The sequence below is a fragment of the Lepidochelys kempii genome, chromosome 2 (genome assembly GCF_965140265.1).
Source record: "Lepidochelys kempii isolate rLepKem1 chromosome 2, rLepKem1.hap2, whole genome shotgun sequence".
NCBI classification, from domain to species: Eukaryota; Metazoa; Chordata; order Testudines; family Cheloniidae; genus Lepidochelys; species Lepidochelys kempii.
Genome location: NC_133257.1, coordinates 160,123,000 through 160,141,123, shown reverse-complemented (window position 1 = coordinate 160,141,123; position 18,124 = coordinate 160,123,000). Strand labels below are relative to the sequence as shown.

At 42.7% G+C, this 18,124-nt stretch overlaps 1 protein-coding gene across 1 annotated transcript in view; it reads right to left on the bottom strand.

The window, feature by feature from the left end:
- The window catches only part of MOCOS (molybdenum cofactor sulfurase), a 403,212-nt gene extending 388,156 nt beyond the window's left edge, over positions 1-15,056 (bottom strand). Inside the window, exon 1 of the mRNA XM_073332641.1 lies at positions 14,756-15,056. Coding sequence (XP_073188742.1) covers positions 14,756-14,939 — 184 coding nt within the window. The 5' untranslated portion in view covers positions 14,940-15,056. The remainder of the gene's footprint in view (positions 1-14,755) is intronic.
- Between the last annotated feature and the right edge of the window lie 3,068 nt (positions 15,057-18,124).

Genomic DNA, 18,124 nt, shown 5'->3' with positions numbered 1-18,124 from the left:
GCAGAACTCACCTGTTTCAAAGCGCTGGAGTTTTGGCACACCGTACTGATGGATTATGGTTCACATGGGACCAGAACCCCAGAGTTTACCCTGGTATTTCAGTTGAGCAAATCAGAAATTTTGTTGAAAACAATGGTCCAATGAGAAATGAGGGGTAAAAATTAACTAAAATGCTCAGGAAAAAGTTCCCATTTCCTATCAACTCTCCGGTTTATTTAAGCACCTACATCCCGGGTGAAACCATGAAAGATGACTGAAAATGAAACTGGCATAACGCACCTGGAGTCAAACTTTTCATAGGTCATGGAACACCCACCCCAATGCCCTTATCTGGTGCTCTCTTCTGCAGAAACAACCAAGTGGCCAGCTAAACCCAATTCTTATGAGGGGGATTCAGGCTAGCCTCTCTCAGGGCATCAGGGTGGATTTAGCTCGCCTGTTTCCCCATCTGTGAGCAGGGCTGTGAGGGAATGCTCATTCCCCACACCACCACACGTTCCCAGGATATTTTCTGAGGAGTAGGCAGCTTTGCCACCTCCCCGTTTTTACATCAGGGAGACCTAGATGGCTCTGCTAGCTTCTGCAGCTGTCTATACAGTGACATTTAGTGTATTCTGGGGACTATTAGCCCTTTTCTCACTCCGCCTGGCCACCACAAGTCTGTCTTTGCTTCAAGCCTAGAGGACACTCCAAACTCATTTTCGAACTGAAAAACCAAAATGAGATTTTAAACACCTCCCAAATTATGTGGAGGCTGTTTTTTTACTTACAATGAGCTATCAAAATGGTCATAGGGTCAGAAGTGGCTGCTAAAAGGGCAGCATGTGCCATAGAAGAGAATATAAAAATATTATGCTCTTTCCCTTGCGCTCCCATCCTGCCAACTCATCCCTCCAGCTCAGCTGCTGCATTTTGCAGGCACATCGGGAACTTCAAACTTTTGCTGAATTGGGGATCAGTGTTCATCATCGTTACCTACAAGTTTATTTCACAGTATAAAATAATGATTGAAAAAGTGCCTATGTAAAATTGGCCATTTCTTAGTCAACAGATCTGCTCCCTCGTATTATGAGTTATAGCTAGTGTACTTATTTTGAACACAGAAGAAATGCTTTAATACTTGTTAGTCATAAGAGCATTGTAGAGCCAATAAAGCTAAGAGTATATGAACTGGCTGCTATTCCACTGACAGAATTATTAACTGCATTCCAAATACAGACTTATTACTGGTGATGACGCACAAGTCAGAGAACACACTTGACTTTCAGATCCAAGTAGCTAGAAAAAAATATTTGACTGTTAAAACACTGAGCAAATTTGATATGGAAATCATTGAAAAACACAGAATCCCACAAAACAGTTTTTTCCAGAGTGACTTTCTGAGTATAACTACATTTAACTGGAAGCCTAGTCTGCATAGAAACATGGCTGTGACACTCTGTACCTCAAAATAGCACCTGTTTGGTTGAAATGCTTGGGGAAGCTCAGCTCAGATTACAAAGGCTGGTGCATGTCCACTTTCCTTTGACAAAGTGGCAAACTAATGAGCTTGCATGGTCCAAAGGAGTCTTGAGCAGTGTAAAACAGAATATTCCTCAAGTGCAAGGTGAGGGGCTGGTTTGATTGGCTAATGCCTCTCTCTGTATGATTCATGAGTGGCTTTGAGCGCGTTCATGCAATTTCACTGAGTGTGAGTCTCCACACGCTGATGGCTGAGTGATCGCAGCACCTGGAAGGGTTTGCCAATGGCACAGCAGTGTGAGAGACAGCCCAGGCTGGAGAATTAAGGGGGCACAAAAGTCCCACAGTTCCAGGTTGTACCACTTAGCATAACTTTGATAAAGTTAGTGATAAATCTGGCCTACTAATGGATAAATTAGAAATAATGTTTTCAATAATATCTAGATAGAGACATGAAATCCACCAAAAACAGACAATCATATGACCAGTGGCTTTCCACTGAAAGTATGGCTCTTGCAGTTAGTTAACCCACGTTGGAAAAAAAATTTCCAAGATGTTTTCATAGGTTTTTTCCCCTTTCCTCCATATTCCCTCCCTGACAAGTTTAAAGCACATTAGATGGACAAAAGCACATTAATACTTGGTGTTCTTAAAGCATTATACAAACTAACTGGCTAATCCTCACAATCTGAGGTAGTCAACTTTTACCGTCCTCATTTTATAGGTGGGGAAATTGAGACAAAGAGACCTAGTCAAGACACGAACTGCTGTCAGCAGCAGAATGGAGAACAAACCAATCCAGTCTAACTGAATGGCACTGTCCCAGGAACCATGCAAAGTCAGCTGTGTCACAGCTTCTCATGAACTTTTGTGAAGTGGTTTCTACATGGATATTTTTGCTTGGTTTAATATCATATGTCCCATTCTGTTTTGTGTCATGCCTACTGTGCTTTTACATGATTTTTTGGCATTGTATATCCCACGGAACATTTTTGGACCTCCCAAAATCCAATTCGCCTGTTGTGTTAACAAGTATTTGCAGTTTGCTTTTATTTACTTGATTGAATGCTAAATGGTCTCCTTTAGTACAGCTTGATGTATAACCATCAATCAGTTTCCATTTCTATTATTATGCAGTTTCTGCAGCGCTTTGTATCTGTCACTACCTTTCTGCAGTTAAGGTGTGCCAATAATTGTCCTCTTCTTATTATCTCTAATGATCCCCATGACATTCTAGCAAGAAACGCCACCTCTAAGATGTTCGCATTGTTTATGGACAGCATTTAAAGTCCTTTGCTAGCTAATCAAATGTTTCATCTGTTTGGTTGCAAGCACTGAATACATGATGCTCCAGTAATATAGTTTTCCTCAGAGTACAATAATCCCCATACATTCTCATATGAATGTCAATTTGGTTCACTTCCCAGTTTTCAAAACACAAGTACCTTTATATCTCCTGTTCTCCTGAATAGCAGTATTAAGTACTGTAGCTTTTCCAACATTATCTCTTTGCAGCATTCAGATAGCTTCAACTATTTTTGGTCTTTTCTAGTTTTTTTAAATATAAATATTGTTCCAGTCAACATTTATATGAAGAAGCAAAGAGCAATTCCTGAAGAAGTAGAAGATAATTTCTGGTAAAATCCTTAGTTTCACTCCAGTCAGCACCATAAGCACAGAGCTTTCCTGTTTTTATTTATCTGCTTCTGATCCAACCTCAGTGTGAGAAGGAATGTCACCACCAACCAAGAGGTAAATGCAGCAACTGCTGGCCACTACTGATTGGCAGCCTCATAACAGCTGGGAGAATAAAAGAGCAGAGAAGCAGTGGGGTGGAATGGCTGCTAGAGGAACAAGCAGGCCAGAGAAAGAAGGTTCTGCCTAGCAAGCTGGTGAGAAGCTGCCCCAGAGTGACAATCAACCCAAAGAAGGGATGCCCAGAGCCACAGGCTGGAGATGCCTACAGAACCAAAGGCAGTAGGAGAGAACTCAGGGTATAGCAGGAGAATTGTGGAGGACTGATTCTGCCTGCCTGGCTTAAGAGGCCTGAGCTGGAACCCAGTGGCGTGGGTGGGCCTGGGTTCCCCTACCTGCCTCTAAAAGGCCTTAAGAGCAAAAGGGGTTCCAGGCCCCTTGAGGGCAAGGGGGATATAATCCCCAGCAACATAAGGGAAAACCTGTACACCCCAGTGAGACAGATATTAATGTCCTTGGCTCCAGAACAGGACTATAACACACAAGAAAGGGGACTGACATCCCCTCTGATCTGCGCAGACACTGCAGTGCCCTATCTGACCAAAGGAGGATGCTGACACACTGGGGTACCAGACTACAAGGCAAGTTATTCACCATTCTATATAGCTTGGGCAGGGGGAAACAAAAGGGCCATGTTCTGCTCTCTTACGTTACACATTTTTTCATTTTGGTCATTTGTTGGTTTTACCCACAGATGTGTGGTAAAAGTGCAGGGGGCGGGGAGGAAATGACTCCATACTCTTCTCTGTTTCAAAAGATAGATCTTACATTTTATTTTGTAAAATGCATTCATGATTTCACAAAGAGATTATTGGCAAGTACAAATAAAAGGAAAAAATGTTGTTCCCAATCACAGGCCTCTGCTTAATATGCTGTTGGAGACATTAATGGCACTAGTGGATGGGACCATTACCCATCATCAGGTCTATCCTGTTTTAATGAAAGGGCATTGGTACGCATACACAAAGGCTTACATATCATGGCATCCTTGAAACTATTAGTAACTACCCAACATAAGCAGTAATTATGACAACTTCTTATACATAGTGTTATAAGAGCACAAGCATCTTAAAAATCTGAAAGTTTTGCACCTTCGATTTCTCTCTCAGATAGGAGGTAGGATGTTTGGGCTGCATCCTTACTTCAGGTGATTTATGTGGCCTTTAACCTTCAGCTGCACTCTTAACAAGTATGCATAGGGATATGCACAGTGGTATTCAGTATCCTAAGGTCGTATGTTAATAAAATTCTCACAAAATTACATTAATGAATACTTGTTAAAATAAGGTTGTCATCTTTCCAAACGTTAAACAAGCACATGATTCCATCTCCAGAGACTCAAGTTCAAGTACTAGTTATTTTACTAGTAAAAGTGAGTTTGTTGTTGTCATCCTACTCCTTCATTTATGCATGTCACAAAATTGGATAAGTCTCTACTCAGGGGAATCCAGAACTGAGAAAAATGTTGTCTGATTAACATTGTTCCTAAGGTGCTCTGAAAATGTTTTAGACCATGTTGCTTCAGAACCTGGTCTGAACGAACACTGAAACCCCATCTTCTTCCTCCTCTTGCAAATATAATATTCCCTTGAATTCTCCTACACAGGGGAGAGAGGAAGATAGTAAGAAATAGGACAATAAGAGAATTATAAATCTTGTTTGGGGAAATTTCTCTATCTGGTTTCATACCCAGATTTCATATACCAGATAGAAAACTAACATGGTTGTGTAGGGTAGCAGCCCCATGACAAGTATATTATACAACTTATTTTGCAATCAAGGATAAATTTGAGAGCACAAAAACACAAAACGGGCACAAAACTGACTCACTGTTCATAAACACTTTCAGTTTCCTTTTCGAACTGCTGTGTTCTGAATCAGTGACCTCAGTGAAGTACAGAAAGATTCCTAACAAAATATTTTAAAATGCCGTTTTAAATAAAATATGCCTACTATACATTTATACCTGGTGCTTAGAAACCATTGTTATAGATGCCTTAGAGACATCTTAAAAAGCTCTACATGCCCCCTTTTCCCCCACCCCAAATATCTTCCCCGGACAAGATTCAGGTTTCCTTCACCATCCTCTCTGCTCTGCCCATGTTCCTGGTCTTGTCTGCCCATTTGTCAGCTTCTCTCATTGGTGATTTCTACTAGGCAGCCCCCTGTGCATGGTATGATCTTCCCGAGCTTAACCATAAAGGTTCTTTTCACATTTAAGACCCTCTTAAAGATCCACTTCTGCTATGATGTATACAGAGAATCAAGCTGATTGGCATATAAACTGCCCCTCCCCTCTCTGTTTATTTGTATCTGTCTGGAGACTGGGAGTTCCTTGGATCAAGTAGCCGTCCCTTCTTGAATGTCTGGAAAGCACCTAGCACATGGTAAGTGATACCACAAACAAATCACTAATAATACATGGACATAGCAGAAGCTTCTGTGGGCCAGATTCCAATCTCACTTACAGCAGTGTAAATCTAGAGTAGCAATTCCACTGATATCAACTTGACCATGTCTCTGTCTTAAAATGTATGAAATTTCTTTAGATTAATAATCTTCTCTTTTTTTAAAAAAAGAAATAGCTCTATATCTAATAGAATGGTATGTGATCTGTACATAGGTGTTTTCTTACCAGTGTATTTCTATCTTACACATGGCACTATCACATGGCAACATTACAACGAAAAAAAAACTTAATTGGAAGTAGTCATTGCTGAATATAAAAATTCAACAGCAGGAATGTTTCTGAGCAACAAAAGTTTCAAATATGCTCAATTTGCTCAGTGAATGATCAGAAAGCAGCTTCTCCTTTTACAATACAATCTCTTCCCTGTACTGACATTTTCATATACTATACAACAAAGTGGACACTACTATGCCTTATATAGATATTCCTTATAGGGATTCCACACTAACATATCTGAACATTAAAACAAAAATGTTCAAACTTGGGTGCTGAAAATTACTCATTAGTGCCTCAATATGTGCAACACCCGTTGACTTCCCAGAGGCGCCTCTTTAAATCAAGACATTGATTTGGAAACAGGAGTCTAAATGTGGCTATAAGTGCCTAAGGGACCCAAATCTGAACCTTTTTCGCCAAAGGATCCAGTCACAACTGATCCTGTCTGTACTTGCAAAGTACAAATGAAAAGTCTGAACTTGCACCCTTACTTACAGCAGCAGCAGACCTTACTGCTTACAGACTTGTTTCCTAAACTCATCAGCTGAGCTTACAGTTCTAAAAGCCTCCTACTATAACCCATGTATTTAAATGAACCAGTACAATGGTTCCTCAAACACTTTTGAGAAATGTATTGCAATGACAAAGCTGAGGTTAGAAACTACATTCCATATATCAGCCTGAGTAATGCAACTGCCAGAAACAGAAGACAACCCCTGAATCTTTGGGGAAATCTTTTTCCTCTTACAAAACTAAAAATTCCTTCAATTTTGAAATATTATGGCAGTTTCATGATGGGAACTACTATTTATTTGGAGCTCAGTCCACCAACACCAGAGTAAAAGATCAAGCATCACTGCAAGAATGAACCATCATTCCTACACCAAGTGTACTAGTGATAACCTTTTGAATCATGATGTGCCAGATGGCTGTTTCCTAATGACATGTTGCTGCTATGAAAATTTGTGAAGGAAAAAAAAAATTGAAATATCTATGCATTGTTGACTTTATGCTTATATTCGGTATTAAATCCTTTTTACACTCAAACAGCTCCTACTCTACTTCTTAATGTGAGCTCATTAGATAACACAGACAAACATATTAAGAAATGGTCATATTCAGCTAACCATTTATACAATCAGAAACTACAGGAACTGTTAGTAAGATTGTGTCGTATCACATTGTTGTGGTGATAGCAATGCAATCAATTGAACAGCCATATAATAAGCTGCATGTAACATGGCCCTCTCACCACCAGCACTCCACCCATTAATCCATCTTCCATGGGGTATGGATTCATTTGCTACAAATCTTCAAACAGCAGCTTCTTTCCCCTAGCAAACCAAAATTTACCCCTTTACAATGCAGTGCACCATGGGGAAATATTCAGTACTGGCCCATGACAGGTTTACTGTCCCATAATTCATGCCTAATGGGAGCTAGAAACACAAGCTCTGTGTGGTTGGGGCAAATCCCAGTTTCCTCTACTCACTCTCCCTAACCAGTAGGTTCTGAGATACTGGGGTTTTAAGTCATGACCTTTTTTATGTCTAGAAAAGATACTTAAGATCATTTTTAGAGGTTTTTAAAATGTATTTGTTATAATTTTCCTCTCCCTTCAAGTCCAGTACTTCTGGATCACCTAGCTTCACAGGAGACATGCCAAAACAGTCCCACAAGAATTTTTGTATATTCTCTGAAACAGCTTTTTCCTGCGTGGCTTACGCAGAACACACGACAGTGTGATGTGGTATAAAGGTGATACTAGCATGTTATTGAGATGACTACCATTATTGACGTGTGTAATGTGACACTCCCAAACTCATGCTGGTACACCTTTATAGCACGCCACCATCTATGCTATCCTTACCTGGGGGTAAACCATTTATGTGTGATCTAGCCTAGCCTATAGTGTTGTACAGCCAGTGGAGCAGCCCAAGGGAGAGCTTCTTATTTAGACCTGGCTCTGGGCGGTAGTAATTGTTGTTAGGCTCCCAACCACTCCATGCCCTCTCCTGACCTTCCCACCTACCTGTACAATGGGGGGTACATAGCAGCTCTGTAAAGTCTGCTTCACTCTCATGCACAGAAAGTGGTGGTAGGGTGCATCAGTCCAAGAAAGTAAGGTCACCTACTGCCCCCTCTCCTGCCTTGCATTAGCACATAGGACAGGCCATGTTCTGGCCCTTAGATTGTAAGCTCTTTGGGGCAGGGACTATCTTTTTGTCATTTGTGAATAGCACCTAACACAATGAAGCCCTGATCATTTATTTGGGCATCTGGCGCAGCCATAATACAAATAGTAGTAAATCTCCCAGATAAGTTTAGGTAGCATTGTATTCAGTGCTCTGTTGTGCTTTAGGTCGCTTGTTTGTATCTATGTTTCTCACATACTTGTTTGGCTTTTTTGTTTCTCTTTTTAAAAGGATTGAGGATTCATGAGTGTGAATTAGAGCTGGTCAAAGTTTAAACTAACATTTCTTTTGGTTGGCGGGGGGAAAAAAGGCCCAGTGAATATGTTCATGAAAGATTTTTAGGAGATTTTAAATATTCTTTTTTTCTTTTTTTACTAAAACTCAAAAATGAAAAATTGGGGTGAGTTTGCTTTCCCCCTTCTTCCAATTCTCCCTTCCCCCTTTTTCAGCAGCAAAATGGAAAAAGAGTCACAAAGAGGAGGCCGCAGTTCCTGGAGCGAGAGGGACTGCAGGATGAGAGGGTGGTGGGAGAGACTGCGGAGGAGGGTGCAGCGCCTGCCCAGAGCTAAACCCCAGGACAGCCAGGAGGAGGCATCACTCGTTGTGAGTGACCCCTGTGACACCTGGGCCTGGCCCCATCCATCCCCCTGCACCCCAGGTTTGCTCCACTGTGACAGGAAGGGGGAGCACTGGTTTCCACCTGCATGCTCACCTGCTCACACCAGTGAAGACATTTTACTTTTTCAAAAGGTGTAATACCTTCAGCCACTGTGAGGGGCACGGGTGGCTCAGCTTTTGACAAGGCATAATTAAGCTCTTTCTGCCTGATTATAACATGCCTGCACTTTTTTTTTTAACCTGGTTGGGGATAATTAAATTAGTGACATAAATATAATCCTAATTATCAAATTTAATCTTTAAAAGCATATTGAGACTAGACCATTCTCACTTCCAACCCTAAATAACAGAAGTTTCTGCTGAAGGGGAAAGCAGGTCTCTACAAAACAAAGATTAAAAGGGCAGACGTGCCAGTGTACATTACTGTTCTGCAAATCAGCAGGGATTCATATACATATGAGACAGCTCTCAGATCAAATACCAAAATGATTTAATCTTTACAATTGCGGAGGAAATAATAAAAGTGAGTGGTGCTAGATTATGAAAAGATTTAAGGCTAAACATTAATTCATACCGTGAGAAGAAAAAAAAATCTTTCCAACCTTCATTCACTAGTTCTTGATTTCAACCAGGACAGAAATAATAGGAGATGAACCCATGCCTGTGATTATTCTCCTCCCAGAGGACAGAACTGACACTGCTTGTCTAATAACCCTTACCAACAAAATAATGCTGTCTTGAGAAGAACTATTTGCCCCACTATCCTATTTAGAGACAAAGTCCTAGAATAACTGTTAACAGAAATATGAGAAAGTAATTATTTGGAGAAGACAAAGGTCAAATACCTAAATGTTATTTGTTTTGTTACTGAAAGACAGAATGAGAACAGGTGACAACTTTGAGTGACCACCGCATTTCAAGGAAATAAGGGACAATTTTATAAATAATTCAAGACTAAATTTATTATTAAGAGACCAACACCCATGATATTTTATTAGTTGTACAAAATTATGCACAACAACAAAGTCTACACAGCACCTTAGTATTGTATGATTTTTTGCATGATTATCACTGAAATATGGGATGATGAGCACCATCTATTAATTTGATATGGGATTTGGGACATTAGGCAACAAGTGAGGATTATTTATTTCTTAAAAGACAGGTGCTCACTCTAGTGCCCTTGATTCTTCTCTCTGGGTGCATCTGTATATACGGCTGTGCTCATTATTCTTGCAACAACTCCCACCGAAGTCAATGAGAGCGTTCTCTAGGAAAGGAGTACAGGAACAGACCCATAACTGGAAAAGTACTTTGGGATTAAATGTAACATACTATATTAGATACAGTACGCCCACTTCTTCTCAAAAACATGATACAGCTTGAATGTGATTTTTTTCTTTAGTGCTGTGATTTCATTATAGCAAATCATTCAACATAAAGTATATTAGATCCTATTGCTTAAGAAGAGACTCTGAAACATTGTTGATTTTTTAACTGTTTCTAAATTAAAGGTTAATATTCTGACCCTATTTTATAAGTAAGTGTTTAAGGCCACGGTCACACGTTGCGTGTACTCTCTTGCCTATAAGATAGGAATCAGTTTAATAGCCTCCATGCATATGTTTAGAAAGTATTGCACAATCTGTCAGTTAATCGTCCTCCAAGGAGAAACTTACAGATAAACTTTTGCTTAAAAGGGAAGTCTTAAGGCTTATGTGTTAAGCATAACAGACCCCTGATGATTTAAGGAACTGCACTAGTTCTTTTTATCTTTTCACAGAGCTTTTATAAGAGGGATTTTTTTTTCCCTCCTGGAATCAGTGGTATAATTCCCATTGATTTCAATGGGAGTAGGGTTAGGTCAATGCTGAGCACTTTGGCAAATCTCACCTTTTATTTTAGGCTGAGCAGATCTGTGTTTTATACCCACCATTAATTTATTTCCAAAGCATGAGAACCATTATGCATTTAGGGCTACAATCACTCAACCAAGCATCCAGGACGAGTAGTGGGGCTGTGAAATGGATGTCTGTATAGAGACTGGGAGAGGGACCCTACTCATCCCAGGTCACGGTGTGACAGCAGAGCTTCTCAGTGCAAACCACCAAACAACTGCAACAGGCAGCAGAAACTGAACTGAAAATTATAGTGGGGGCTTTGCTTGATTTGAAATATGTAAAGAAGTAAGATACTCCCCAAAAAGACATCAGCCCTAATTCACATATAGTCTGTAGAAGGATTCCAAAAAAGCATAGGCTTAAAAATTGCACAAAGTGACAAACTTAGATATACATAAAGAAATGACATCTCTAGGTGCAAGAAAGTTTGGGCTTCCCTACTTTAGAGAGAGGTTCTGCGGAACTGAGAGATCAAAACAGGATTCCTCTTGCATCTACCTTGTAGATGTCTTTGTTGGGAAGATCCTGAGGCTAGCCGTAGAAGCCACCCTGCCTCAGATCAAGCGAGCCTTGATATGGCCTTCTAACTTTTAGGCCAGTCACACCATAGCAATGCAAGCTACAATCAGAGAGCATTTCAGCATGGTCCACTTAGTGACAGCATCATCTAAGGAACTGATGTCAACTGAAAACAAAAAGTTGGAAGGACTTTGAATGCTTTAGTTCACTCCAAGTAGAACTCCAGGGCATTTATCCTCTTGCATTACGAGAAAGGCTTTCAGATGGGTATACTGGGGGTGGGGGGGTATGTTGTCAAGACAAGCTCATTAAGGTGAGATAAGGACACTGTCCACCTTGGAGAGGAATCTTGGATAACTCCAAAGGACCACTTTGTAAAATCTGGTATAACACAGATCAATCCCTAACGCTTGAAGCTCACTCATTTTGTAAACGGATATGTCATTCTGGGATGTATTCACAGGAGTTTCATAACACACTGGAGGTAATTGTTTGGGGTTACACAGCACTGGTGAGGCTTCGGCTGGAGTACCATCCAGCTTGGGCACCACACTTAAAGAAAGATGTGAACAAATTGGAAAGAGTCCAGAGGAGAACAATAAAAATGATGAGGTATAGAAAACATTACCTATGAGGAAAGATTGAAAAAAATGGGCATGTTTAATCTAAAGAAGAGAAGGTTCGGGAAGCCCTCATAACAGTCTTCATATACGTTAATGGCAGTTATAAAGAACGGTGATGAACTGTTTTCCATGCCCACTGAGGGTAGGTCAGGAAGCAACGGGCTAGTTTGCAGCAAGGGAGAATTAGGTTAGATATTAGGAAAAACTTTCAAACTCTAAGGATATTTAAGCACCGATACCTGTCAAGTGAAGAGTCTGTGGAATCCCCATCATTTAAAGACAGGTTAGACAAATACCAGTCAGGGATGGTCTAGGTCTACTTGATTCCTGCCTGGCATGGGGAGAAGGACTAGGTCATCCAAGGAAAACACAAGCAATACTATCCTGTGCAGATAGCCATGACTAAGCATTTCACAAAAGCTTGTGGCACCAGTGCCAACCCAAAAGGCAAAACACTGAATTGGCAGTGCTGTTCCTCTACAACAAATAAGGTATTTCTAGTACTTGGGGAGTATTCCTATGTGCATGTAAGCTTCTACAAGGTCCAAAGTTCATAGTCCTTTGCCATCCTCTAGAAATGGCATGATGATTCCCCCGGTGACTATCTTGAATTCTTTTATTGACCACATATGCATTGCACCCAACTGTCTTATTCATCATCAGGAACGACTAGAAATAATTTTTCCCACTCTTTCACCTCTTGCTCAATTACTTTCTTTACCAGAAGGGATGAGTTTTCCTGCAGCAGACATGGAGAAGCCCAACAACATTCATTCAGCTAAGGGAGGGACAATCTGAAGGTTAGTTTGAAAAACTTTGCATGCTCCGGACCCATGTTTACAGATGAGATGGAGCCCTCCATGACACAAAGCTTCTAGTTGTGGCCCCAGTAGGGAGATCCTGACAGGTTACTGAAAACTGCTGGTTGGCTAAATGCTCTGGAGCCTTTTAAACACTCAAAAAAATTACATCCTGAAAGGCGGGGAGGGAGGGACAAGCAAAGTAGAGATATCTGAATGCCAGCTAGATTGGGCAATTCAGGTCACCCTGCCACAGACTAACATACAATTTAGGGTTATCATACATTCTATTTTATGCTCAATATTTATTTTTCCCTGGAAACATTATAAAATATCTAACACCCATAGTCTACTGTAACAAAATCTATTAAGGCTTGATTTTGTGGCGTGTGTGTGTGTGTGTATATATATATATATATATATATATATATACACACACACACACACACACCACAAAGTTTTCCAAAATGGATACCTAAAGTAGAATCCTAATTCCCTTGTTAGACCCTGATTCTGCAATGTGGGTGCAGAGATTTATTCACAGAGAGCTCATTGAAAGACCCGATCTATAGACACTTAAAAGACTTGATTTTCAAAAGTACTGAAGTTATTAGGAGCTACTGGGTTCTCAGCACTTTTGACAATCAGGTCACATGTTTCAGTGTCAATAGGGATTTAGAATCCTAACTTTAAGTACCTATTTTTAAAATTTTGGCCCAAGTTTATTTGTCACACACAAACCTCTTTTCAAACTTTCACAAATATGAATAACTGATGTCAGAAATGCTACGTCTTCAAATTAAAATTCTATAAATCTTTGTTTCTTTAAAGAAAAAATCCTCAAACATCTCAAACTATACCTTGCTCTCTTTCACTCTTTTCCTCGTTTTTGCCTTTTGATGTAAATTTTAAAGGCCAGTGTTACACATTAAACCATTAGTGGGTTGAACACAGATCCTATAATCTATTGCAAGAAACATTTTCACAGAAGTAATAAAAGAGAGTGACAGGATAAAAATATTCTTAGTAAAACAAGCATATTGACTTGATCACAAATCTAGGATTGGATCTGTGGGTATTTTGCTCCCTGTTTCAGAGTAGCAGCCGTGTTAGTCTGTATCCACAAAAAGAAAAAGAGTACTTGTGGCACCTTAGCGACTACTCCTTTACTTTTTGCTCCCTGTGTTATTTTAACTTTTCCAAAAGTCTTGTAGCCACAGCAGCCATGGGCATGGATCTTAAACATATAACAATACATCATTATTCTTATTGCCAATATAATATCGGCTTGGGTATGGGAAAGCAAAGTTTGACTTTGAAAAATAAAAATCTATACAAAGAGAAATGTCACTCAGAGAAGTGTTGAGATTAAAATCCTTACCCGCCTAAATGTTGTGAATTGTACTGTTCTTTTTAAAGCTATTTTGTCATTATTTCCCTGTGAAGATGCGTCATTTTACACCAACACAAGTACAATTTTAAAATGTTATAAATATATAAAAAGGAATGTCCTTTACTTATGTCACTATTGAGACCAATGGAGATAATTTAAACCCTGTTTAAAGGTGACCTGAAAAGGTGGGAAAACAAGCAGGGCTTGGGTCCTTTTTTTTGCTGCTTTTAGCCATATAGAACATTGCTTTTTATTTTTAAATGGGCTTTCCCCCTGGCTTTTTACATTCGAAATTCAAGTCCTGCCTAGGATGGTGAACCAGTTTGGTGACATCCAAAGGGCGAAGGGAGGGAAAGGTGAGCAAGGGACAAGGGAGAGAATATTTTTTGCCAGACTAATTAGAGCGCTTGTCTCAAACGCTAGGGTCCGGGCCTGACCCTTTCAGCCGGAAACACCCAACCTTTGCGGGGGTAAACTCTGTGCTGTCTAGCTCTGGGGCGTGCTGAAAGGATGTTCCGAGTGTTTGGGGTCCTCTCCTGCAAGGAGCCCGCACTTACACTCCAACCACTCCACTTGCCAGGGCTTCTTCAAACTTCTGCGAAGGAGGGAAACTCGGTGTGTTACTTTCGGTTTAGCTGCGGCGCGTCAAGCCCGAGGGACTGTGCCGAGTGGGGGGAGGCCAGGGCAGAAGTTGTATAAGCAGCTGCCTGTCCCAGGCCCGCTCAGTGAGCGAGCCGCGCCCACAGCCCCTTCCCTGGCCGCAGGGGGCCACCCCCCAGGCACCTTCACTCCAGATCGGGTTACCTCCGAGCCTGCGGAACTCGCTTTCCCGCATCCCCTGCATGCTGCCCCCGCCGTAGCCGTAGCCGTAGCCGGCCCCGGGGGGACACATGCGCTGGAAGGACTGGAAGGACAGCAGCTCTCCCCAGGACGGCGGCGCCGCCTGCTGCTGCTGCAGCTCGGCCCTGCTCCGCGGCTTCCCTGCCATGATGCAAGCCCTGAGCTGGCGCAGACTTTCCTGGGCGAATCCCTCCCAGCACAGCACGGACGCTCAGCTGGGGCAGGCGGAGATCCGGCGAGCTCCTCCCGCCGCCCTCCCCCAGCAAAGGGCGCGCCACCCAGCGCCCGCCTCCGCCCTCAAGCCCTGTTCCTACCGCTGGCTTCATCCCTGCGCCGCGCACTCACAGCCCTCGTCCCGCTGCCGGAGGAGGGGAAGCACCTGTTCGGGGTTATTGAGCGAAGCCCCGGGGTGAACGAACCCAATGGTGTCATCATTAGTAATAATCATTCATGATTGTACTGTATTTCCCAGATTCAGGATTGGCTTGGATCTGAGGTTGGATGTTCCCTGTGTCATTGTGACATTCCTCTAGGGCCTGTGGCCGAGGTATTCTGGAAAGAAAAGAAAAGGCAATCCTCTTCCAGGTGCCTGTTCATTGCACTACCAGACCCACATGAACGGGGGTGAGAGGAAGCGAGTTAAAGGCTGACCTTGCAAACCCACCAGCAGCCAGCAATTGCCCCCCTGCCCCGGCCCTGGGCAATAACTGTAAAGGGACCTCAGAGAAGTTGGTGGCGGTGACGTTGGATTAAGGGGGGCAGGTGGGGAAGAAGATAGATGAGGAGGGAGTTTCTTTGGCAGGAAGGAAGTAGAGAGAGCAGGGGGAGGGCAGGAGGTTCTTCCAGAGGAGAAACAGAATGTAACCACCAAAATAAAGTGGTGATGGGGGAAGTAATGGAGTAGTTTTCGATCCCAAAGTTGGGAAACAAAGAGTTGGCTCCACAGATGAGCTCACTTACCCGCCTCATGAAAGCTCCTAGGTAGCACCATGTCCACTGTGTAAGCTCAAAACTTGTGTCTTTCACCAACAGAAGTTGGTCCCATCAAAGATATTACCTCACCCACCTTGTCTCTTTAATATACAAAAGCAGGTTGTGTTGCTACACACAACATGCCTGACACCCGCGTCTCCCCACCCTTACTAAACAAGGTAGTGAAAAGCAAAGCCACCTTACATAGTATTGGCATAACAAAATATAAAGGTGTAGGGAAATGACAGACCCCTGAGGTGTTGCGCAGGTGAGTATAACCCACCAAGGGTTCAGTTACACCCCTGGGCTTGATCTGCTGTGTCCATTTATCATTACTGTCCATTCTTGATCTTGTGCTGTGTAGTGTCATACCATCTCTGCTACTTCTCTCCTTTCTCCCAGGCTGAGGCACAGATTTTCCTCATCACTTTTTGTTGAGACAACTTGTACGATTCCTGGTAGCTCAAGGAAATCTTTGTCGCGCTCATACTTCCTGGTATTTGGGGTGTTGGAGACTATACGAATGGCTACGCAGGTGGTGTCGGAGAGAAGGCTTTGGTTTCTTTGACCATGGGATGGTGTTCCATGAAGGAGGAGTGCTGGGCAGAGACGGGCTCCATCTTACGAAGAGAGGGAAGAGCATCTTTGCCAGCAGGCTGGCTAACCTAGTGAGGAGGGCTTTAAACTAGGTTCACCGGGGGAAGGAGACCAAAGCCCTGAGGTAAGTGGGAAAGCGGGATACCGGGAGGAAGCACAGGCAGGAATGTCTGTGAGGGGAGGGCTCCTGCCTCATACTGGGAATGAGGGGCGATCAACAGGTTATCTCAAGTGCTTATATACAAATGCACAAAGCCTTGGAAACAGGCAGGGAGAACTGGAGGTCCTGGTGATGTCAAGGAACTATGACGTGATCGGAATAACAGAGACTTGGTGGGATAACTCACATGACTGGAGTACTGTCATGGATGGATATAAACTGTTCAGGAAGGACTGGCAGGGCAGAAAAGGTGGGGGAGTAGCCCTGTATGTAAGGGAGCAGTATGACTGGTCAGAGCTCCAGTACGAAACTGCAGAAAAACCTGAGTGTCTCTGGATTAAGTTTAGAAGTGTGAGCAACAAGAGTGATGTAGTGGTGGGAGTCTGCTATAGACCACCGGACCAGGGGGATGAGGTAGATGAGGCTTTCTTCCGGCAGCTCACGGAAGCTACTAGATCGCATGCCCTGATTCTCATGGGTGACTTTAATTTTCCTGATATCTCCTGGGAGAGCAATACAGCGGCGCATAGACAATCCAGGAAGTTTTTGGAAAGCGTAGGGGACAATTTCCTGGCGCAAGTGCTAGAGGAGCCAACTAGGGGGGGTGCTTTTCTTGACCTGCTGCTCACAAACCGGGTAGAATTAGTGGGGGAAGCAAAAGTGGATGGGAATCTGGGAGGCAGTGACCATGAGTTGGTTGAGTTCAGGATCCTGACGCAGGGAAGAAAGGTAAGCAGCAGGATACGGACCCTGGACTTCAGGAAAGCAGACTTCGACTCCCTCAGGGAACGGATGGCCAGGATCCCCTGGGGGACTAACTTGAAGGGGAAAGGAGTCCAGGAGAGCTGGCTGTATTTCAAGGAATCCCTGTTGAGGTTACAGGGACAAACCATCCCGATGTGTCGAAAGAATAGTAAATATGGCAGGCGACCAGCTTGGCTTAATGGTGAAATCCGAGCGGATCTTAAACATAAAAAAGAAGCTTACAAGAAGTGGAAGGTTGGACATATGACCAGGGAAGAGTATAAAAATATTGCTCGGGCATGTAGGAATGTTATCAGGAGGGCCAAATCGTACCTGGAGCTGCAGCTAGCCAGAGATGTTAAGAGTAACAAGAAGGGTTTCTTCAGGTATGTTGGCAACAAGAAGAAAGCCAAGGAATGTGTGGGCCCCTTACTGAATGAGGGAGGCAACCTAGTGACAGAGGATGTGGAAAAAGCTAATGTACTCAATGCTTTTTTTGCCTCTGTTTTCACTAACAAGGTCAGCTCCCAGACTGCTGCGCTGGGCATCACAAAATGGGGAAGAGATGGCCAGCCCTCTGTGGAAATAGAGGTGGTTAGGGACTATTTAGAAAAGCTGGACGTGCACAAGTCCATGGGGCCGGACGAGTTGCATCCGAGAGTGCTGAAGGAATTGGTGGCTGTGATTGCAGAGCCATTGGCCATTATCTTTGAAAACTCGTGGCGAACCGGGGAAATCCCAGATGACTGGAAAAAGGCTAATGTAGTGCCAATCTTTAAAAAAGGGAAGAAAGAGGATCCTGGGAACTACAGGCCAGTCAGCCTCACTTCAGTCCCTGGAAAAATCATGGAGCAGGTCCT